This window comes from Podarcis muralis, chromosome 5, assembly GCF_964188315.1.
Source record: "Podarcis muralis chromosome 5, rPodMur119.hap1.1, whole genome shotgun sequence".
NCBI classification, from domain to species: Eukaryota; Metazoa; Chordata; class Lepidosauria; order Squamata; family Lacertidae; genus Podarcis; species Podarcis muralis.
The window spans coordinates 92,369,252-92,394,253 of record NC_135659.1 but is presented as its reverse complement, the minus strand read 5'-3'; the positions used below and the strand labels follow the sequence as shown (position 1 = coordinate 92,394,253).

At 44.2% G+C, this 25,002-nt stretch overlaps 1 protein-coding gene across 1 annotated transcript in view; it reads right to left on the bottom strand.

Annotated features, from left to right (window-relative positions):
* The window catches only part of SLCO4A1 (solute carrier organic anion transporter family member 4A1), a 62,225-nt gene that overhangs the window by 29,042 nt on the left and 8,181 nt on the right, over positions 1-25,002 (bottom strand). Inside the window, exon 2 of the mRNA XM_077929360.1 lies at positions 100-1,092. Coding sequence (XP_077785486.1) covers positions 100-919 — 820 coding nt within the window. The 5' untranslated portion in view covers positions 920-1,092. The remainder of the gene's footprint in view (positions 1-99; positions 1,093-25,002) is intronic.

Here is a 25,002-nt window from a genome sequence, read left to right as displayed (position 1 = left end):
TATTAAAGTTTCTAACTGGTAAGAAGACTCCTTTCCCTTTGTTCTGCTTATCTACTGGCATGGAGGGTGGAAACCGATTCCCTGAAGCCTGACACTTACCGATATACACGGGGGAATAGTTGGACTTGACATTTTCATCCAAATAGGTCACTCCAAGAGTGTATAATGGCGTTGCTCCGATCCCGTGTAGGAACTGTCCGAGCATGAAGACAAACCGGTAGCTGGAGAGGCTGGAAACGCTTTCTGTGCACCCCACACTCAGATTGGAGGAGCACATGCCAATCTCCTCCGAGAAATGTACTTCGTATTGGCTGGTGGTGAACTGGGGCAGCGCAAAGATGACCGACCCAATGCCCATGATCAACACCCCCCAACCCAGCCACCGCGGTTTGTGCCCATTCCCCCCAAAGTAACTGACAAACGTCAAGCACACACAGGCAGCGATGTCGTAAGAGCTGGCGATCAGCCCACTCTCGTAGCTCCGGAGATCGAACCGCCGCTCTATGGAGGTGATGACCGTATTAATGAAGCCGTTCACGGTCATCCCCTGGAGGAAAGAAGCCACGCAGAGGAAGAACAAGACCCCCTTGGGCGTGTTGAAGAACTGTAAACAACTCGGTGTGAAGGCTCCCCATCCGCAAACCAGCACTTCTCCTTCTGAGGAGACATATTTAATGCCTTTGCTGAACTGGCTCTTGTTTTCGGGTCCCTCGTCACAGAGGGGTTTAATGCAGGAGTCCGAAGGGCTGTTTGCGTTGGAGTATAAAGTGCCATTGCTCTCGGAAGTGTTGCAAGATTCCTTGGGACTGGTCGTATCAAAAGTAAGGCTGTTCTCCCCTGGGTTGGACGGGCTGGAGAAAATGAGTTTCTGGGTAAAGTTGAAGCCATTTTCTCCTGCCAAGTTGTGAGGCATTGCCATCAAAGAGGAGCCAAGAGGTGTGTTGTGCTTTTTTCCTTTTTTTTCTCCCTTCCCCAGGCTGGCTTGTGTTCTTCTAACAGTGGGCAGAGGTCTCGGCTTTCAGAAGGGGAGAATTGGCAATAAGTGCACTGACGGGTATACAGGCAGGGCTGAGACCCTCAAACCACTTCATTCTGGAAAGAGATAATCAGATGGAATGAGGAGGTGCACTTTTTATTTTATCACATTACATTCTTATCCTGGTTTTCCTCCACGAAGCAACACTCCCAACCATGCATTTTATCTTTTTTTTAAAAAAAATTAATAATTAGTAAATTAAGATATATTGAAATAAACACATACAATATACAGTAAAAGTAATAAGCGTAACCAATACAAATGCATGTAGAAATAGAAATATTATAGAATTTAAATGTAGACACAATGGGGAGGAAAACCTAAAAGTAACTGAGAATCTTTACACAGTATGTGACTGTCCCAAGGTCACCCAGCGAGTGACCACCAACTTGGATTGCTGTAAAAAAAGAGTTACACAAATTCATAGAGGATAAGGCTGACAATGCCTACTAGCTATGTTGGCTATGCCCTGCCTCCTGGCTATATGCCTCTGAATGCCAGTTAGAGGAAACCATTGGTGGGGTTGTGCTGAGGTCCTGATCACTGGCTTCCCATGGACATCTGGTCAGCTATTGTGATTTTGTTGAGATTCATGCATTGCAGACGGTTGGACCATGTGACTCTTGTCGTCTCTTCCAAATCTACAATTTTGTGATTCTATGTGCTTCTCACAGGTCAGGCCATGGTGTGGTTGCACTTTTAGCCCCAGACATTGCACCCACTTCCTGCAACAACAAATCTAACCAATCCAACTCAATGGTGCAGCGTTGGAAAGTGTCAATCACTTCTCCTACCTGGGCAGTTATCTTTCCACAAGGGCTGACAGTGATGCCAAAATCCAGCATCGCTTAAAGCTCTGTGAGTGCAGGTTTCTCCCGATTGAAGTGCAGAGTGTTTGGGGACTGGGAAATTCACCAACCTTACTGTATGCTTGTGAAACATGGACCACTTAAAACCCCATCTCCAACTCCTCAAAAGATTCCATCAATGGTATCTCCAAAAAATTTTACACACCACTTGGGAAGACAGGCAAACTAATGCCAGTGTACTGAAAGAAGCAAAGATCACCAGTGTTGAAGCAATGATTCTTCAACATCAACTTCGTTGGACTGGTCATGTTGTGCAGATGTCTGATTATCGTCTTCCAAAGCAACCACTCTATTCTGAACTTAAAAATGGAAAGCATAATGCTGGTGGTCAACAAAAGAGGTTTAAAGACTCTCTCAAGGCAAATCTTTAAAAATGTAGCATAGACACCGACAACTGGGAAACACTGGCCTGCGAGTGCTCCACCTGGAAAACAGCCTTTACCAAAGGTGTCATGGGCTTTGAAGACGCTTGAACTCAGAACGAAAAGAAGAAACATGCTAAGAGGAAGGCACGCTTGGCAAACCCTCACCTTGATCAACTCCTGCCCAGAAACCTATGTCTCCACTGTGGAAGGCCGTGTGGATCCAGAATTGGCCTCCACAGTCACTCATGGACTCACTGTTAAGACCGTGTTGGTGGAAGACAATCTTACTCAGCTACAAGTGATCATCAAAGAAGAAGAAGAAGAAGCACTTCTAGCACTTTTTAGCCACTTTCTGCAACAGCTGGGCACTGCACATGGTTTCTATGCAGACCATGGATGTTCTCACTGTGTGGAGCTCCTACACATGAGTAGGATCTGATCCACTAGGATTTCCTTATAGTCAACTGTGCACAGCACATGGTTGTGATAGGAAGCAGATAGGATGTCACACATTACCGGCTGATGAAAAGTAGGGCTGTTATGCAACTAGTTCATATTTAGGATCATTTCATTAAGGATGTTTCTCTATTTCCCCTTTGAAATAGGTCGAGTTAATCCTATGGGGACACTTGTAATACAAGGACACTATCAGGAGAAGCAATACTTCCCCCGCAAAAAGGATAAGGATGAAAGAAACTCGGGGGGAGGGGGGGGGAGAGAACAACGTTTTAGAAGAGGAGCCCAGACGGAATTCATGCATTCCATGGATATGTTATTTTTGAAAAAAAGCGATATATAATGGATCACTTTCCTGGGCTTTTAAGCTGTCTTCAGAATAGAAAAGGTTCCTTTTGTGGAGTGTTCTGATTGGCAATAAATAGGTTTACTCTTTCTCCCATCTTAAAGCTGCGGTCAGTGCAAGACTGGGGTGCAATTATATTTTGCAGTAATTTGCATGACTTTATTAAAATACTAATTAAATACTAATTAAAAGCAGAGCAAAGCAGAGCAAGAGCAAAAGCAGAGACATCACCTTGCCAACAAAGGTCCGTATAGTTAAAGCCATGGTTTAACCAGTAGTGATGTATGGAAGTGAAAGCTGGACCATAAAGAAGGCTGATCGCCTAAGAATTGATGCTTTTGAATTATGGTGCTGGAGGAGACTCTTGAGAGTCCCATGGACTGCAAGATGATCAAACGTATCCATTCTTAAGGAAATCAGCCCTGAGTGCTCACTGGAAGGACAGATTGTGAAGCTGAGGCTCCAATACTTTGGCCACCTCATGAGAAGAGAAGACTCCCTGGAAAAGACCCTGGTGTTGGGAAAGATTGAGGGCACAAGGAGAAGGGGACAACAGAGGACGAGATGGTTGGACAGTGTTCTCGAAGCTACAAACATGAGTCTGACCAAACTGCGGGAGGCAGTGGAAGACAGGAGTGCCTGGCGTGCTCTGGTCCATGGGGTCACGAAGAGTCGGACACGACTAAACAACAACAACAACAAATTAAAATACTGCTTAAAAGTTTGCAGAAATGCCACACTTTCTAACTCATTACGAACATAGGAAGCTGTCTTGCATTAGCCAGAGTAGACAACAGTGTGCTAAATGGTCCAATGGAATGACTTGGTAGAAGGCAGCTACCTCTGTTTCTGCGCCAAGTCAGACCATCTGATTGGTCCATCTGGCTCAGGATTGTCTACACCAAATGGCAACAGCTCTCCAGAGTTTCAGACAGAAGTCTCTCCCAAACCTTCCTGGAGATGTGAGAGCCTGAACCTGGGACCTTCTCCCTACAAAGAAGGAATTCTAACGCTGAGCCACAACTCTTCCCATAAGTTGCCTTTAGATGATGTTGCTTTCAGTCCACATATAAGCACAGACAGCAATACCCATGCTGTCCACGGAAATGGTTTGGGATGCACAATTTCCTTTGCAATGGAGATGGAAATTAGTGCCACCAGATAAACGGCCTCAGCCCTGTATACCTGAAGAAGCATCTCCATCTCCATCGTCCAGCCCAGTTACAGAGCTCCAGCTCCGAGGGCCTCCTGCCAGTTCCCTCGCTGTGATACGTGAAGCCACAAGGAACCAGACAGAGGGCCTTCTCTGTAGTGGCACCCACCCAGTGGGACACCCTCCCACCAGATGTCAAAGAGATAAGCAACAATTTGACTTTTAGAAGGCATATGAAGGCAGATATGTTCATGGGAGTTTTTAATTGTTGATTCTAGATTCAGGTAGGTAGCCGTGTTGGCCTGATGCAATATAAATAAATAAATAAATAAATAAATAAATAAATAAATAAATAAAAATTTAAGAAATTGTCCAGTAGCACCTTAGAGACCAACTAAGTTTGTTCTGTGTATAAGCTTTCATGTGTATGCACACTTCTTCTGTAACTATGATATTTAAGTTTCTATTTCAAAATACTAGACTGTCTTTGTCTAGCATCCTTGCCCAGCACCATGTTAGTAAACTGCCCTGAAACCTGCAGGTATAGGGCAGTGTATCAATAATGATGGTGATGACACTGCTCTTGAAACATCTCTCAAGACTGAATTCAAAACACCTTAAAGAATTTCAAAAGGAGGCCAAACATAAGGTTTCTATTGCTGCAACCGTTGGGTTTTGCTAGCACAGCAGGATTTCAAATTACACTCTGTTAAATTGTGGGTGAGCATATCAGACGACATAGTGATTCTTCAAACAGCTCTTGTTTATTCCCAGGCCAGAACAGAACTAAACTGAAGGGTTCAGTCAGCCTGCTTATATAGAGCTCCAGTACAACGTAACTGTAACTATTTTCTAAAACTATCCAATCACTTTCAATCCCTTATTTGCATAACTATCTACAGTATCCCCCTGCGGGCCCAGGGTGAGAACTTCAGTACATACACACTCCTCCTCCTCCTCCTTCTTCACTGTGTACCCCAAAATCAGCTCCAGAGGGTCTCCCAACCATTAGTAATTGACAGAAGGAGATCTCAACCTGGTCTGCTCCTGTACCTTTTAGCAGCAGCCTGATTCTGCAGAAATTAGCACATGAGGGTGTTCTTGGCATGGAAACAACACATAATCAATTGTTAACATCTCCAGATAAGACTGCTGTTAAAGGCACCGATGTAGCCTCTGAATTTTATTTTTATTTTAAGTTGGTAACTAATTCTCACACACCAAACTTTACTCTCTTCCTTTCTTCAGACATTGTGAGAAGATTATAAGGGCTATGTTCATCAGGCAACCCATGAAAAGAGGGATAGCCACACTCTTTGGGCCTGTTGACACACTTGGATTTTTGAGTGAGTGAGCCCCATTGCCTCTCATCACTTTTTTTGCCCATCCTGAGAGACAAAAAGTGTGTGCATATGCATACCACTTTCCCAAGGAAACTGGGTAAAAGTCAGATCCGGCACAATTAATCTGAGCCTTGAAAATAATATTATACTGAAAGAGTACGGTGGGGCAAAGAAAGAGAGCATCACTTTTCCAATTTCTTCATTTGGTTCTAGACATTTTTCAAAGATGAAAAGCTAACCACTATAACTGCCTCACTGTGCCACATTAGCAGTCCCTGCTTTAGACTTACCGTATTTTTTGCTCTATAAGACACACTTTTTCCCTCCTAAAAAGTAAGGGGAAATGTGTTTGCGTCTTATGGAGCAAATGCAGGCTGCGCAGCTATCCCAGAAACCAGAACAGCAAGAGGGATCGCTGCGCAGCAATCCCTCTTGCTGTTCTGGCTTCTGGGATTCGGAATATTTTTTTCCCTTGTTTTCCTCCTCCAAGAACTAGGTGTGTCTTATGGTCCGGTGCGTCTTATGGAGTGAAAAATATGGTACATAGCAGCTTGAAGATGAGTGCAATGTGGGGGCAGAAACTGGCAACATTGAAAACCCAATAAATATTAATTTAAAAAAACCCACAACTTGTCCCCTAACCCCACTGGCCTTGGAAGCAGCGGTTTAAGAAGCGCTCCGACAAAGCTTTTCATCAGAGATTATCGTTTTAATCAGCATAACAAGTCACAGGGCCAATTAAAATCCCTCCCTGAAAATTCAGCTGCAACTACTCAGTGCGATGAATGTTATGAGTTAGCTGCCAAATGGCATGTAAAATAATCCTATTTCCCAAGGCATTTCTCAGTGGTAGGTAATCTTCTCTTTCACTCTCGCTGGCTTTGTGACTTTGATAAGGAATTACTATAGCAAATGAGAACCGCTCTTATCTTGTGTTTTCTCATAGTCGGGAGAGGCTTACGCCCCGCAAAGTGAAATTAGTTGCCGTCATTGGATGATGTGGCAGAATATAATGGGAGGCCTTGAATATGAGGAGGAGGAGAAAAGTGAGATGCAGAATTACCTGCAAAAGCATCAGAGAACCCAACTCAGATTTGTACATTTGCAGCTTGGCAACCACTGAAATTGTGGAAATATGGGGATGCTACGACATGGGCACAATGTCTACGAGCACAATTCAAAGTGTTGGTGTATGTAACCTGAAGTGTATGTAACCTGAAGTGTATGTAACCTGAGGTACCACTGTAAAAGCACACATTCTACTCATGTAAAAACACGCTGGTTCCCGGACCGTCTGTGGGCCGAATTTAGAAGGCGATTGGACCGGATCCGGCCCCCGGGCCTTAGGTTGCCTACTCACGGACTAGATCCTCGGGTCCCTTCCAACCCTGGAGAGTCATTAGTTCAACCAATGCCTGAGGACAATACAGATGAGCCAATGGCCTGAGTTGTTAGACGATGGCTTTCTAGGTTCCTATGATGCCAAGTGCTCAATCAACAAAGGTCGGGATCAAAATGTAATGAAAACACATGTAGTGACTGCATGACTTTTGATTAAATTAAGAGCATAAGAACAGCCTACTGGATCAGGCCCACAGCCCATCGAGTCCAGCATCGTGTTCTCGCTGTGACTAGCCAGATCCCTGTGGGAAACCCACAAGCAGGATTTGAGTAAATTTGCATTCTCCCCACCTGCAGTTTCCTGTAACTAGTATTCAGAAGCAAAGTGCCTCAAAGTGTGGCGGCAGAGCACAGCCATCATGGAATCAACTCAAGGGACTGAAAAGGCAAGTAACACCTGTTAGCTTGGATATTGTACAAACTGGGAGACAGCAGGTCTCGGCCACAAGGCTACTTCCTTAATCTCTAAAGCCCTGCAATGAGCATCTGAGACCACAGAAAGGGGGAGATGAGTCAGTTCCCAGTTCTGCTATTGCGTTGCTCATTTTGGTAAGCCACACCTGAGTTTCCGTCAAGCAACCAAGTGGTTCAAAGTGTCACCGAAATTGATCTTTATTTTTCTTAGAGTCATAGAATCGTGAAGTTGGAAGGGACCAAAGGGCCATCTAGTCCAACTCCCACTGCAAGGGTGACCCCCTCTCTTCTTTAGGAGAAGGGGTCACCAACCCTTTTGGCCCTTTTGGATAAATTTGCAGACTAGATAAGCTGTTGCCAGCACCACACACACACACACACACACACACACACACCACAAACTGTTCCATGGGCTACAACAAATTGCTATTTTTGAGCCTGGTTTCAGAGCAGTGAAGGGCAGGGTAGGGGATCCAGGGGCACCTCTGTGGGCATGTGAAGACCTATGGGGACACATTGGTGACCTCCACTTCAGGAAAGGATCACCGGATTCTGTTCTCTAACCCAGAGCTCTGGGTCTCCCCAAATGACTGAAATTGATAGGCGGAAACTCCACAAGTTGCAAATCCCAAATTCTAAGTCCAAATCTCACCATTGAACATAAGATGTTCCCTGCTGGAAAAGGACAAAGACCCATCTAGTTCAGCATCCGCTTCTCACAGCAGCAAACGGGAAGCGGGTGGCTCTGTGGTCTAAACCACCGAGCCTCTTAGGCTTGCTGATTGGAAGGTCAGCAGTTCGAATCCCCATGACTCTGTTGCTCTGTCCCAGCTCCTGTCAACCTAGTTCAAAAGCATGCCAGTGCAAGTAGATAAATAGGTACCACTGCAGCGGGAAGGTAAATGGTGTTTCCGTGTGCTCGGGTTTTCCACTGAAAAAAATCAGAAAAGCATGATATTTTTAGATGTTCCTGTTTTATCTGTAAGCCGCCTTCAGTTCTTGTCAATAAAAAAAGGACAGGATATAAATAAATATATAATAATAATATTTGTTGCTCCGCCAGCAAATTAACATGTGGCCCCTAGAAGGCTGCCCACTAGGGCAATGTGGCCCTTTGAGTCAACAGAAATTATTCACTCTTGGTTCCTCTCTGCAATTCAGTTTTGTATCAGAATAAAAACAAGTTACAGAAAAATAAAATAAAGATTTTCAGCCTGATTAACTTGGGAGACCTTTTTGGAGAAGCAAAAGATTTTTTCAGCTGAGAAAGTTGATCAATTAACTGTTGCAGCCATAAATAGATTTAATGGAATAAAAGAAAAGAAAATCTTTGGAAACTGTTCCTGCAATCCTACCATATGTCTTTCTCAAAGAAAGTCCCTTTGAGTCTTTTGAGGGTTTATTGAGGGTTCATTCCTAGGCAACTAAGGCTGCAGCCCAAGTCATTTCCTTGAAAGCTGATTTCTTTTTGTTGGATGTTCTCAGAGTGCTGCGTCTTCAAGGCAGCACTGAGCCTGCTATTTTTGGACGTGCTCACGGAGAACCTGAGCGAGACCACTGAGAATATACAGCCTGTTCTTGCTGAATCAAGGGCTGTGATTTGATTTGGCAGAGTCATTAGAAGCCATTAGTGCTTTGGAGCAACTAATGCACTTTTGCTGGAAGAATTAAAGTTTATTAGCAATTTGCTGGGACTGGAGATGCAATGGAGGCTATGAAAAGAAGAAGCAGAAGAAAAAGGATCCACTTCTGGTTTGAGTAATAGGGTGCAATCTTATGCACAGTTACCAGGAAGTAAGTTTCGTTACCAGGAAGTATGTAAGTTTCGTGGAACAATGTGGGTCTCACTTTTGAGAAAGCATGCATTTAATGCACTAGTTAGTAGTTAAAACCTTTCAAAAGAAGACTGCACCTTTTTGCAACACATCCATGCATATTATAATGACTACAGAGCCCACCACACAGTAGATTATGTGATAAATCCTTCCCCCGCTTTTTTAAAGCAAAAAATAATTGGGAATGCTGTTTTTAAGTTGTTTGTATGACTCCTGTCTGTCTGTCTGTCTGTCTGTCTATCATACCTTTTATGAGCATGGTTGTAAATATGATGCCTTTGTGATGCAAGGTCTTTATACAAATACATCATCATAATGCAGTTGTACCTTGGAAGTCAAACGGAATCTGTTCTGGAAGTCCGTTCGACTTCCAAAATGTTCAGAAACCAAAGCGCGGCTTCTGATTGGCTGCAGGAAGCTCCTGCAGCCAATCGGAAGCCACGGAAGCCACATCAGATGTTAAACTTCCAAAAAAAGTTTGAAAACAGGAACACTCACTTCCGGGTTTTGATCGTTCGAGAGCCAAAATGTACAAGTACCAAGGCGTTCAACAACCAAGGTACGACCGTAATAATAATACTAGGACAAATCAAGAAAAAATTACAACAGTTAATTTAAGACATACAACAGTTAAAAGGCTAAGACAGATTAACATTACTTTCTAATGTGCGTCATCTTTTTTTAAAAAAAATGGATGCCTTTCTTTTCTTGGAACTTCTGTTTCATTCATATGCAAATATATGCAGATTTAATCAGTTAATTAAGTGGTTAAAGTTCACATGACTAACCCATTATGTTTGCTTTCATCAGATGGCAACCTTAGTAATGGCAACATACAATGAAGACACAAAACCATTAGTGGGCAAAAGTGCTTATATATAATGCACCTAACGGCAAAGAGGAAGCATGTAAGGTTTATGGCTAGCATAAGTATAATAAAAATACACTCCAGAGCAATATCTGTGCTGCAGATATTGCAAAGGTGTTGAATGAACTCTAGCTAAGTGGTAGCTGGTATCCAGGCTGGGCTTACAGGAAACCATTTATTTTCATAACAATTAGTGTGGCTGTGCAAGAAAGTAACTGTAGAGTTTAAATAGTCTGAAATTAATGACACTTTGGGCCTTACTGAATGGTGTTGTTACCTGAACAGTGCTAGACTCAGTAATACTTAACTTTCATCCTTGTAACTATTCTATTAATAGCCATCAATCTTAGATAAGTATCTGGCCTTTGTAATGAAAACCACGAAGATAAATTTATATCCACGACTCTCAGGAGAGCTAAAAGCAGAACCAAATCTTGTTTAGAGAAGTGAAATGAAAAGCGCCGCAAGGTTTGTTCGCTCTTATGGGTTACTTTGGAGAAAGAGGTTCACCACCCAGATGCTTGCTAGTAATTGATTCTTTATCAGCAGCAACACACGCCTCATTAATTGTGCAAATTAATTTGCAGTATCTGGTTTCCTAGGGTAATTCTACAGGGATTGCGGCAAAGGAACATTTTGGAGGATCTTTCTAGGTCATCGAACTGGGCCTAGAAAGGCTTCGATGGGGGTGAAGGGGCTCTCTTCCAGTGCACCTCCCCTGAAACTTCATAAATCACCATAAAAGTGCCAAGGGGAAGAGTTGGTGCAGAAAGGCATGATCTTGTTTCAAAAAGTCGTTCCTGAAGATGATGGACATGTTTCTGACAGTCTTGGCAGAAAAATATGCAAGCTTCAACAGGGCACAATGGAAGAGCAAAGTGTTACGACCTCAGAGCCAGCTTCAGTGCTGTCAATTAGTTCTGGCATTTCTTAAATCAAAGAACAACTCCTTGGCTTCAGTAGGACTATAGGCTAGAGAATGTTGGCCGAAGTGACTCATGCACTGGGACTGCACATAACGCTAAACCAGGGATTGTGTCATCGACTGGTTGGAGTGGGGGGAAGAGATGCTGGAAGCTGAGGAGGTAACAGGGCTAAGTGAGCTGGGAGAGTCTGTGGCAGAAAAGTCCAGAATCAGAGGCAGGAAATTGGGTGGAGAGAGGCCAAGAAGCAGAGATGAGTCAGTATGGTAAAGAGTCGCAAGTATCTCCCCCTCCTGCTGTGACAAGCTTCCCTTCCCGCTTGTCTCCCAGAACCAGAGGAGGCATGGAAAGGGTGGAGAATAGATCAGCATTGCACAGGCACAGCCTCTGATTGCTTGGGGGGGAAACCCTGGAGGGGAGTGGACATAGGCAGTTTAATAATAATAATAATAATAATAATAATAATAATAATAATAATAATTTATTATTTATACCCCGCCCATCTGGCTGGGTCCCCCCAGCCACTCTGGGTGGCTTCCAACAAAACACTAAAATACAATAACCTATTAAACATTAAAAGCTTCCCTAAACAGGGCTGCCTTTAGATGTTTTCTAAAAATCTGGTAGTTGTTTTTCTATTTGGCATCTGGTGGGAGGGTGTTCCACAGGGCGGGCGCCACTACCGAGAAGGCCCTCTGCCTGGTTCCCGGTAACTTGGCTTCTCACAGTAAGGGAACCACCAAAAGGCCCTCAGCGCTGGACCTCAGTGTCCGGGCAGAACGATGGAGGTGGAGACGCTCCTTCAGGTATACTGGACAGAGGCCATTTAGGGCTTTAAAGGTCAGCACCAACACTTTGAATTGTGCTTGGGAACGTACTGGGAGCCAGTGTAGGTCTTTCAAGACCGGTGTTATTTGTGGGGAGGTGGGGACCTTCAGCCTCAGCAACTGCTTCATGATGGCAAGACTTCTGGATATGAGTTGTTGTGCTCAGTAGGTCTGACACACCCTGTGCAGATCCTGTTGTTGCAAATAAAGAGCTGACTCCAAGTTGCTTGGTGTGATTTACTGCTGGCTCACTCTTGACAGATGAGGAACTGCTGGGCTTCTGAATATTGTTGGACTCCAACTCCCATTGGCCATTGGTAAGAGATGGCAGGAGTTGTAGCCAACTGTTCTCCAGCCCTGTAGTGTAGCATGGGTCACAAACTGAATAGTGTGATCATCTTCCATATCAGCGTTTCCCAACCAACCTAATACCCTCCAGAGGGGAACGCGGGTGGCTTTGTGGTCTAAACCACTGAGCCTCTTGGGCTTGCTAATCAGAAGGTCAGCGGTTCGAATCCCTGCGACGGGGTGAACATCCCATTGCTCTGTCCCAGCTCCTGCCATCCTAGCAGTTCAAAAGCACACCAGTGCAATTAGATAAATAGGTACCACTGCAGTGGGAAGGTAAACGGTGTTTCCGTGTGCTCTGGTTTCCGTCACAGTGTTCTGTTGTGCCAGAAGTGGTTTAGTCATGCTGGCCACATGACCCAGAAAGCTGTCTGTGGACAAACGCCAGCTCCCTCGCCCTGAAAGCGAGATGAGCGCTACAACCCCATAGTCGCCTTTGACTGGACTTAACCATCCAGGGGTCCTTTACCTTTGCCTTTACCTCCAGATGTTTTGAGCTGTAACTCCCATCAGCCCCAGCTAGGGATAATGGAAGCTGCATCCATAACATCTAGAGGGACTTGTGATGGGGAAGGATGATATATAAGCCATTGTCTGGGTTTGTGGTGGAAGCAAGATTTAAACTGAATTAGCAGTGCACTCTCCTCTGAAGTGGAGCTCAGACTCCAGATTCCTTCTACCTCTCTACCTTTCAGGAGAGGGAAACCTGTTACAGGCTTGCAATAATAGCTCTGCCAGGGAGCTGTACATATAGCCTCATTGAAAAAATGTTTGTGGTTATCAAGACATCAGAAGAAGAAAAATCACTCTGCAAATGTTAAGTATGCTCATGGCTAAGCATTATTATCATAATAACACAAGAGCCAACTTGATCAGGCCCAGCATCCTGTTCTCACAATGGCAAACCAGATGCCTCCTACCTGGTAACTATGCCTCCGGGTATAGGGCAGTATAAGTAGAGGTAAAGGGACCCCTGACCATTAGGTCCAGTCGTGACCGACTCTGGGGTTGCAGCGCTCATCTCGCTTTATTGGCTGAGGGAGCCGGCGTACAGCTTCCGGGTCATGTGGCCAGCATGACTAGGCCACTTGACCAGAGCAGCACACGGAAACGCCGTTTACCTTCCCGCTAGAGCAGTACCTATTTATCTACTTGCACTTTGACGTGCTTTCGAACTGCTAAGTTGGCAGGAGCAGGGACAGAGCAACGGGAGCTCACCCTGTTGCGGGGATTCGAACCGCCGACCTTCTGATCGGCAAGTCCTAGGCTCTGTGGTTTAACCCACAGCTCCCCCGCGTCCCTATAGGGCGGTATATAACGTCATTAAATAATAATAAAATAATAATAAAAACTAGAGAAACATAAAACCAGCAATGATGGAATCTATACCATGTTTTGCACTTGAAATGGCTTCAAGGCAACACAGAACAATAAAACAAATCCTAAGTTAGTTGCCACCCAAATAGAAAGAAAAAGGATAAAAACTGCAAATTGAATCACCAGGAAATGTTCTCAACCATCACTAAAAGTATCGGAGACCATTTGTTGTCTCCAAGCATGAATGATGCACTTTTAAAAATGTACTGGGCGAGAGGAGTCAGATGATAACACCCCCCCCCCAGCCCTGCTCTTTATTTTGTTTCCAATCCGTAATCAATAGATTTATTTTGGCAGCATGCAATGGGAAAGGATGCAGAGCTCATTTCACGTCACATTCACCGAACTGGAACTGTTTATAAAACATTGATTCTAACATGCTATGAGATGTGAGCTGACCAAACAAATTAGTCCAGCTTCTGGAGCCTGACAGAGCCAACCAGTCCATTGACAAGAGTTGCACGGAGTTCTGCATAACTCAAGGCCTGCAAGGCAGAACACAGCCCATACTGATTGTGTCATAATAGCTCACCAGGGACACTATCAAGCTCATGTTTTCACTTCCTGCTTGGGACTGCAAGCCAAAGGAGGAGTAGGAGATTCTAAACACCTAGCAGATTGCAACAAATGACATGGGTGGGCTGCATTAGTTCCTGTTGCCAGATCAGTTCCCAAGACAACCACACTAAAAGTGTGCGTCCTTCATTTTGGTCCTTCTAGAACAGGCTTCCTCAACCTCAGCCCTCCAGATGTTTTTGGCCTACAACTCCCATGATCCCTAGCTAGCAGGACCAGTGGTCAGGGATGATGGGAATTGTAGTCTCAAAACATCTGGAGGGCTGAGGCTGAGGAAGCCTGTTCTAGAACAAAGAATCTGTGCCCCTCCAGAATCCCCATCAGCCCCAGTCAGCATGGCCAATGGTCAGAGATGATGGAGTCTTAGCAACATCTGGAGCAACGTAAGGTCTTAACCTCTGCTCTAGAACTTCTGAAGGAAATACCAGCCCACAGCTTTTAAAAAATGGCTGAAAGCTCAGTGTTACATGATGGGATAGTGGGAATTTTGGGGTGCATCAGTTCTATATGGGGATAAATAATGACCTAAGTCAGAATTATTCAGGGATCTTTTTCCCCAACCGAGAGTTGAAGTGTGATTTTAATACCTCCCCCTTTTAAGTGGGCCAGGGCCGACACAAAGCCTTGTGTCATTTCCATGCTTTTCTGAACCACATGGCTGGTTGATTTGATTTTTTAAAAAAATTGTTATATTTTTATGCTACTTTTCGTTCAAATGAATCCCGAAGCAGCTTATGAACGATAAATAACAACAACTTAACAGAGCATTGCAAGTACAGCATAAATCATATAAAATAATTAACAAACCTTCAGTAAAATCATCTGTAAAGCACTATTAATAAAGCAGCAATTGCAGAAAAAGTTGCTATTGACAAATCATTACAGCATTTATAATCTATAAAACAATATTAACAAAATAGGAGCCAAAAACAAAAACAAGCTAAGCACTGTGAAGTTTATACACACTTTCCATGCTCCCATGACTCATAATATTATATTTCACTCTATTCAGTTTATTAAAATATACACAATGCTTGTTGCTAAGCCAGATCAGCCATGAGATCCCAGAGCGGTGTGCAAAATAACAAATTCAAACAGAAAGCCATACCAAACAGCACAATTGGGTTAGAGATTAAAACAAACAAAATTCACTTCAAAATATATACCACCAGGGGTGCCAGCTTGAATAAAACATTGGGGGACCGGCCCCATAAAATATTTTATTGGGGGGGCGAAGACTTTCGGCCCCTAGGAGTTGGTTCCTATGTATACCGCCACTCCAACAATTTAGGAATAGACAGAAAAATACAGGCAGAATAGACAGAAAAACACCAGGTTGAAAATATACATCTTAAGCTGACACCAAAAGACCACTAACCAGAGAGACCTGTACTTCCAAAGTGGGGTGGGCAAGATCCGTAACCAGGGCACCACCACCACTGAAATCACCCATCCTATGACACTGCAACCATGGGTTACCCCTATTGGTGGAACCATGAAAAAGACCTCTGTTGCAAATCTCAAGATCCAGACCAGCAGAGGTTGTCCTTTAAGGTTTTGGTTCCCTAAGCCATTCAGTACATTATATGTAGAAGTCAACACCTTGAACTGAGCCCAGTATGAACAGGCAAGCCAGTGCCGTTTGGACCCCACCATTTGCCAAGGAAGCTTCTTATGTATTTGAAAACATGAACAAAGGAAAGCCTTTATCTGGATCGTGGTTTCTGGCTCTCCTCCCAGGACAAAGCAAATTAAAGAGATAATGATTCACCATCTTTGTGTAAACAAAGCATCAGCTTTTGTGGAAACATTTGCATGCTTTCCAACAGTTATCAGATAGAAAATAGATACACTTCTGATGAAGTAGGTTGCACACTGGCTCAGCTCAGATACTGTAGCAATTCCAAACAATGGGCTTGTATCCAAAGTAGTGCTAAGTCACTCGTCCCATTGTTAGTGCAAGGACTTCTGCTTCCGCAATGGAGCTTCTCGCCTCTCCTCCCCCCATTGCACACCCGCTAAACCCAGAGCACATTTGGGATGGGAAAAGGCATGAGGAGAAAGGGGACTTCTGTTGCATGCATGGCTAAGAAAACGTAACTATGGTTTGGGGCAATGTGTGAATTGAAAGATGTAGCTAACCAGATACTGTCTAGGTTTGTCATTGCTTTAAAAGTAGAGACATCACCTTGCCAACAAAGCTCCGTATAGTTAAGGCTATGGTTTTCCCAGTAGTGATGTATGGAAGTGAGAGCTGGACCATAAAGAAGGCTGATCGCCGAAAAATTGATGCTTTTGAATTATGGTGTTGGAGGAGACTCTTGAGAGTCCCATGGACTGCAAGAAGATCAAACCTCTCCATTCTGAAGGAAATCAGCCCTGAGTGCTCACTGGAAGGAGAGCTCATGAAGCTGAGGCTCCAATACTTTGGCTACCTCTTGAGAAGAGAAGACTCCCTGGAAAAGACCCTGATGTTGGGAAAGATTGAGGGCACAAGGAGAAGGGGACAACAGAGGACGAGAGTGTTCTTGAAGCTACCAGCATGAGTTTGATCAAACTGTGGGAGGCAGTGGAAGACAGGAGTGCCTGGCGTGCTCTGGTCCATGGGGTCACGAAGAGTCGGACACGACTAAACGACTAAGCAACAACAACAAGCTAACCAGAACTGGAAATCGGGGTTGTCAGTGGCCTGTACCAAGTTTTATTGTATGAAATTTAAGGCAGGTGCACTGCCTCTGGAAAGTATTGAGTCTAGAATCTACAGCGCCAAGGAAATGGGAAATGGAAACAGACAACCAGCCTTCAACCATAGTTGGTCTGTACATGTTATGTAGTGAGTTGAATAGGATCCAAAATGCAGCAGCCTGATTGGTCCTAGAACAATAGGATCCAAAATGCAAAAGTCTAATTGGTCCTAGAACAATAGGCTCCAGAATGCAGCAGTTTGATTGGTCCGCAGGAGCCACCCAATCCAGCTCCAGGTGGAAGTGAATCTGCAACCTGATTTGCCTACAGGAGAATCCCGGAATTAGCCAATCACATGGGGCCCATTGTGTAAATAATGTATATAAAGCAGACATTTTGGGGGAACTGGCATTCCTCACTACTAGGAGCTGAATAAAGAGGATGAAATCCACTCTCGACTCAGAGTATATTTCAGTACATTTGGAAGCTCCATGGTTTCTGTGCCGTAGTTCAAAGAAACCATGGTTTGTGTTATGTTCAAATAATGCTACTGTGGAGTGCATTAGGATAACAGCAGCAGCAGCAGCACCCTGCCCATCTGACTGGGTTGCAGCAGGCACTCTGGGAGGTTTCCAGCATACATAAAAACATTAAGCAGGTAAAAAATTCCCTATACAGGGCTGCCTTCAGAGGTCTTCTAAAGGTTGTATAGTTACTTATCTCCTTGGCATCTGATGGAAGGGCATTCCACAGGGTGGGTGCCACTACCGAGAAGGCCCTCTGCCTGGTTCCCTGTAACTTCACTTCTCATGGTGAGGGAACTGCCAGAAGGCCCTCAGAGGTAGAGCTCAGTGTCTGGACTGAACAATGGGGGTGGATGAAAGTAAGCTTAATGAGTAAGTTGGGTGTGTTTGTCTTCCTGTTTCCATATTATTTCACATTCTGGTATATATTAAGGTCACTACCTATTTCAGCAGAAACCTCTTTCCCTTTATCCTACATGCAAAAGACCACTAGAGCTATCTCAGAAACCCTTGCTCTCCACCCTGTGAATTTTACCCTCGCCCTAACCCAAATACAGACGGTCTTTTACCCTCGCCAGATTTAACGTTCTCCCTTCTGCTTTACTTCAGGGCAGATTTGAGGGTAAACCATACACAGCACGGGTTTGTCCTTGTGGCTCGTTGGAAGTTGAAACTGCTTCACATGTACTATTACGTTGTCATCTTTATGAGGATATACGTTTGACTTTTATTACACCTGTTTTGCATAAGTCTAGGAAAGAATCGGAACACCATAGTCTAAAACTACTGCTAGAGGACAAGAAGCCCAAGACTACATTAAATGTAGCTAAATTCTGTGCGTCTGCAATCAATCACAGGAAGCAAGTGGTATCCCATAATGTCCAATCCCCTAAATGTTAATTACAGGGGGCACGCTAACAATTAATTTTAATTTTTATATTTAAATCCTTGTTATTGTCATATTGTCCCTTGTATTTCTGATTTTTTATGATCTGTGATATTGTGTGTGTTGAAGCTGGTCTGTGACCGTATTAATAAATTCATTCATTCACCCTGTGAATTGGACCTTTTTGGCTTTCCCTTCTGCCTCTGGTATTTAGCATGCAAGAACCAGAGCAGTGAAAATGGAGTCCTGATGTATTTTGCATATGTTACGGGTCTAGGACCTCCATGCTCTGGCGCTCGGTGATGATGTCACTGCTGAGTGCTGGAATTCAGAAGTCTCTGTGCAGGTCCGGCATACATATGAAAATCCAGTCATTTTTTGAGCACAGCAGGCTGGGAAACCAGCACAAAAGCAGTGATCACTGACCAATGCCAACCTATGAACAAGCCCTTTGATAAAGAATCTTAAGCATTGTTCAAAGTGAGAATTTCAGTATCATGTCTAGTATGGAGAGCACACCAGGAAATAGTATGTAGAATACAAAAAGGAAATGCTCAAAAGCCATAGCTGGAGGCCGTGCAAATACTCTGATATCTCCTTCCTTTAAAAACCACAACGTCTGCCTTTCGAGCAACACCTAAACCATGGGAAGGCAAACTTAGACCCGGGGGCCGGATCTGGCCCAATCGCCTTCTAAATCCAGCCCGCAAACGGTGCGGGAATCCGCATGTTTTTACAAGAGTAGAATGTGTGCTTTTATTTAAAATGCATCTCTGGGTTATTTGTGGGGCATAAGAATTCGTTTATCCCCCCCAAAAAATATATATATAGTCTGGCCCCCCACAAGGTCTGAGGGACAGTGGACCGGCCCCCTGCTGAAAACGTTTTCTGACTCCTGGTTTAAAACTATTTGTGCAACTCCACCGGCAAGAGACTGGCCATGAAATGAGAAAAAAGGTCACCTGAGCCTTGTAAATTGCAAATCGGCCCACATATTTATGTCACAGATATTACCAAAGTGTCTGACAAATGACGTTTGCATACAAAAGCCAGATACACTTCCCACTGCCAGCTAAACACTTTCCTCCAAGTCTTCCCAGGAATGATTTCAGTAAAAAACAAAACAGTCTTGCTGGTTGGTTGGTTGGTTGGTTGGGGAGAGAACAATTATTGATGTGCAAAGCTTTTCTGCCCAAATGTCTGAACCTCTGTGACATTTTTTATTTTTTATTTTACTCTTTCCATTTAAGTTGCTTGCATGTGTGAGAGATTATGCTCAATGAATTTTGGTCTATCAACCTGACGTGACCAATTGCAGGGCTGACTCACTTTGCAAATGAGAAAGCCACTTCTGAACTGGAGAGGAGGTGGGGTTGCGGGCCCACGCCCTCCCCACGCATGCAGGAGCTGGCTCTCAGCCCCCGCGAGAATGAGGGAACCCTCGGGCACGTCATCTCCCTGCTTAGCCAATCAGTGGGTCAGGGAGGTGTGGCCTGGGCTATTTATGCCCGGCGCGCCTGAGGTCCGCCCTCTCTTCACCTCTCCAGCTGATCAGGTTTCCCACCCCGCCCGCCCTTTAGTTTACCACTCTGACCTTGCTATGGACTCTGGTTGGTCACCGTCAAGGGGCCTGGTAGGAATTTTTTCCACTTGGCGAATTGGCACCTGCCATTTGGCTTTTCACCTACCTCGTAGCAAATCGTCACAACTTCTCAGCATTGGCGGTTAGGCATTGGTAGGGGTATTGTTATGCAAATGAGGGGGGAAGGAAGTGCCATCATCTTCCCCCAAATCAAAGGGTAGTCCGGTAAATGATTCCGGGGGGCATGGCCCTGTCTGAAGCCTATGGAGTTGAGGGCCTAAGGCACGCCCCCAAGCGGTGACCCCGGAGGAGCTCCTAGTTGATGTGCATCAGCAGGACTCCTCCTACTGGTGGTTCACGCAATCGCACTGAAGCCAATTAGGCGATAGGACCAATGCCTAAGCCAATACCGCTCAATTCCTGCAATCAATAAAGTTGTGGCCGTTTTCGCCCATTAACCTTAAATACTGTGTCCTGTGTCTTTATTTCCCAAGGGGGGAGGGGGACTTGCCACGCAATTAGACTTTCACTCTTCGTTGTAGCAGTTGGGTTGCCTTTAAGTATACAAGGGTTGTGTATGCCCTCTCTAGTCCCTCAGCTTCTTTCTTTTTTCCTATTTGTTATTGAGGTCCAGTGTGGTGTAGTGGTTCGAGTGCCGGACTAGGACCTGGGAGACCAGGGTTCAAATCCCCACTGAGGCATGAAGCTCACTTGGAGTCAGTTGCTGCCTCTCAGCCTATCCTATCTCACAAGGTTGTTGTGAGAATAAAGCGAGGAGGTAAAGGAACACATTGTCACCTTGAGCTCCTTGTGGAGATCATTGGATAGAGCATTGTTCCGGGGCATTGCTCCTGTCAAAGTGCTTTTCCCTGGCTGGTACATGTCCTTGAACTGATAGTACCCTCTTGCATGGCTGGCTGTAGAAACATCTGTGTGCATGGAAGTGCACCGAAACATCTGGCTTTTGCAAGATAGATTATAATCTACTCTAAGAGCCTCCATCCTTGGGTTAAAGATAGTTGCCTGCCACTGAGTTAAAGGCGCACGACTGGAACATAACCAGTGACCACCAAAGTTGGATGAGAAACTATCCAACTCACCACTGGTTTGTAATAAATGGACTTGACCCCAGACTTCTGGGTGGTGAGGTTAAACGGGGAAATTGATGTTTTGATGTGAATGATTTTTGGACTAGGGGGGAAGGTGAGGTTTTGGATTTGTTAATGAGTGGCTCTGAGAATTGCTTTGTTTATTATTTGAGTATTTTTGAAAAGGGTGTTATGTTGTATGCAGTGCTCTTCTTCTAGAAAAAGAGGGGCCAGTATTCACCATAAAGTTGCTACAGTAAGTGCTACACTTTTAACCAGTGCTTTTCTTTTAGGGGGGAAAGGTGCTGGTACTGCGTACTCTTGAGTACCCCCAGGAAAAAGCACTGGTTATATAAAATATTGTTGTTGTTGTTTAGTCATTTAGTCGGGTCCAACTCTTCGTGACCCCATGGACCAGAGCACAGTGTATTGTATAACACATACACACCAATTCCCCCCCCCCATAGTAATATGTATCTCTCTCTCTTTTGCTGTAAATTGCTTGTAGACCTTTGGGTGACAAGTGGATAATAATAAGGTCCCCAGTGTTGAAGCAATGATTATTCAACATCAACTTCGTTGGACTGGTCATGTTGTGCGGATGCCTGATTATCATCTTCCAAAGCAACTACTCTATTCCAAACTTAAAAATGGGAAGCGTAATGCTGGTGGTCAACAAAAGAGGTTTAAAGACTTTCTCAAGGCAAATATTAAAAAATGTAGTATAAACACCGACAATGGGGAAACACTGGCCTGCGAGTGCTCCAATTGGAGAACAGCCTTTACCAAAGGTGTCATGGGCTTTGAAGGCGCTTGAACTCAGGATGAAAAGAAGAAACATGCTAAGAGGAAGGAAACCCTCACCTTGATCAACTCCCACCCGGAAACCCATGTCCCCACTGTGGAAGGAAGTGTATCTAGAATTGGCCTCCACAGTCACTGTTAAAACTGTGTTTATGGAAGACAATCTTACTCGGCTACAAGTCATCACAGAAGAAGAAGAAGAAGAAGAAGAAGAAGAAGAAGAAGAAGAAGAAGAAGAAGAGGAGGAGGAGGAGGAGGAGGAAGAAATTTAATAAATGAAAATGAAATGAAACTGACTGCAAGCACAAATGTACCAACCATATACACACCTTACATTTAAAGTTCATCCAATGCTCATGTGCTTTAATTGGGTATTGGGAACATTTTAGAAGTATGGCATGGACCTGCCCCTTGAGGTCTATGGGGAAGGGAAGCATTGAGAAGAGAGATCAAAGGTGGGTGCCTACCATCCTTCCTTCCTTCCTTCCTTCCTCCCCAGGAGGCCTTTTCGAAACATTAGACATAAATTTGATTCCCAGTGCCAAGGAGTGAAAAAAAAAATTCCTTTAAAAAACACACACACACATCACACTGCCAAATGGACACAACATTTTCTTCCCAAGATAAGGGTATATAATGTTTCCGTTGCCAGGCACAAACATCTGTTGGCATTCCAAGGGGCTCATTTTGCATCTCTGGGAGAGATGGACATTTTGTCAAACCAGATCTCATACCCTTGAGAAACAGCAGCGTTGCACAGCAGCTGTCGCAGAGGGATATGTTTCTTCGGAAACTGCAAATCCTTCAAAAGCATACTTTTCAGCTTTGATTGCATTTTAAAGAAAAAAAGGGGGGTGGAGGAAAGGTCACCCCACAAGAGCTGTCTTGCTCACCCTGTCCCATGCTATTTCCTTCTTCTGACCTATGCAGGCTAGCATTAGAGATGTGATGGCCTGGCAATACAGTTCTGGTTGGGTCCTAGAAGGAATCCCATAACAACCCAATCTGTTTTATATCCTGCCTTTCAGACCAACTTAGTGACTGACCCTGGGTAGAATTCAGAAATCCCCTTATGTGAAAAGAAGGTACTTCGATGCATGTAAAGGGCAGGAGGTCCTTAACTCCTGCATGGTTCCTCCTCCAGATGCAGCCCATGCCCATTCCAGATTCCATGCCATTCTGGAACAGACCTTGACCTTGACCCTGATCCTTAGGAGTAGCTCAGAGAGGGACATGCAAGGGGCAGCTCCATCACTTTAAATTGGACTCTGGACTCAAGCTTTCCCCCTTTCAGAGATCCAAAAGAATGGCGATAGCTCTTGAAATTTGCTCAGTTGGATAGGACAAGGTCTATCCGTTCCTGTATTTGAATTCCAAAAGCAGCCAGCCAGATCAACCAAGACATGAAAATACAGTTATACTTTGGATCTCGAATGCTCTGGAACTCGGACGTTTTGGCTCCCGAACGCCACAAACCCAGAAGTGATTGTTCCGGTTTGCGAATGTTCTTTCGGAACCCGAGCGTCCGACGGGGCTTCAGCAGCTTCCAATTGGCTGCAGGAGCTTCCTGCAGCCAATCAGAAGCCGTAATTTGGTTTTCAAACGTTTTGGAAGTCAAATGGACTTCTGGAATGTATTCCGTTCGACTTCCAAGGTATGACTGTAATGGCAATCTGTTCCCCAACCTCAGGAAAAAAGTGAAAGAAGGGGATTCAAATAAATAATTTGTTTATCATCTACAGGTTTTCCATAGAACATAGCATCTCTTCATGTGACTCTTGAACTCTTTCAAAAGTGCCAGAAAGCTAGTTCCATTCATTCTCAAGCCACAGGCACAAAGTGGCATGTTTGTGGGAAATAGCTTGGGCTTTTGTCGGGTATACTGAAGGGAGGGGGGCAGGCTTGTAGTAGGAGCCCTGCAAGAGAACTGTATATAACCTTGCGTGGACCTAGACACAGGGAAAACCCCCCGCTATAAATAAGTCAAAAATTAGATCGTTGTGACAAAAGAAAGAAATCCCTATGGATAACCGCATTTTAAATTTTCCTGCTCTCTGGTGCCATCTGGTGTTGCATGTTTATAGTGCATTCAAATAGCTGTTTCTTTACTAATGTAGCTGAGTCCGTTGTTAATAAACCAGTTAAGTTTCAAACCCCTGTGTGGCGTTTCAATTGCATACTCCAGGATCAACAGAAAATACCTTGGGAACACCCAAGTCTGGAAAGACACACATACCCTCAAACATTTCTCTGATGAAAATAGGGGTGTCCTATTCAACAACAACAACAATTTTATTATTTATACCCCGCCCATTTGGCTGGGTTGCCCCAGTCACTCTGGGCAGCTTCCAGCATATATTAAGAACATAATTAAACACTAAACATTAAAAAGCTTCCCTATACAGTGTTGCCTTCAGATGTCTTCTAAAGGTTGTAAAGTTACTTATCCCCTTGGCTTGGGGTTGCATAACTCCATAACCTCCAACATTTCTCCAATGAAAATAGGGCCATCCTAAGGAAAAGCGGGACATTTTGGGATCAAATTAAAAATCAGGACAGCTTCTGTAAATCTGGGACTGTTCCTGGAAAGCAGGGACACTTGGCAGGTCTGAGACAGATTCTGGGACATGACATGAAATTAGATGTCTATATAAGCTTAAAATGTTTTGTGGATAAGCAGAGGTCACACAAAAAACAGCTTTTTCTTCACTTTAATACTTGTGCGCATTAGGAATCCTGCCAGAGGCCTGAAAACAACTGATCTCACATACATGGAAGAAGAAACAAGAAGTTGTGGTGTAATGCACACATACGCCCTGGGTTGGGGCAGAATGAATGAGTCAGTTTATGGTGCCTGCTGCAAAGTTGCCTAAAGCAAGATCCAAAATGAGTTTGGGGATTCCCCGCATTGGCAAAACATTGCATGAATCGGGAGGGAAGTCAGAGGATTTCCAGCAAGGCTAGTAAAATATGTCAGTGGAGTCATGCAGAGTTCCTTTACCGACACCATTTATGCCATTCCATAAGAAAAGTTTCTCTGGGCAGTTTAAGGCAAATGAGGAAGAAACTTTTTTAAAACTACAAAATAAAGATGTAAAACCACAAAATGAACAGAAACATAGATACAACAAAAACAAAACTCATCACACACCCGAAATTCAAAGGCAGATTTAAAACTGATAGGCCCAATCCACCATTTCCTTCAGTTCCTTTATTCAACAATGGCACTCAGTTCCGGTGCAGCCAATCCTTTGTTACTACCACCCCTATTATGAAAGCACTTCTGGTGGGATGAG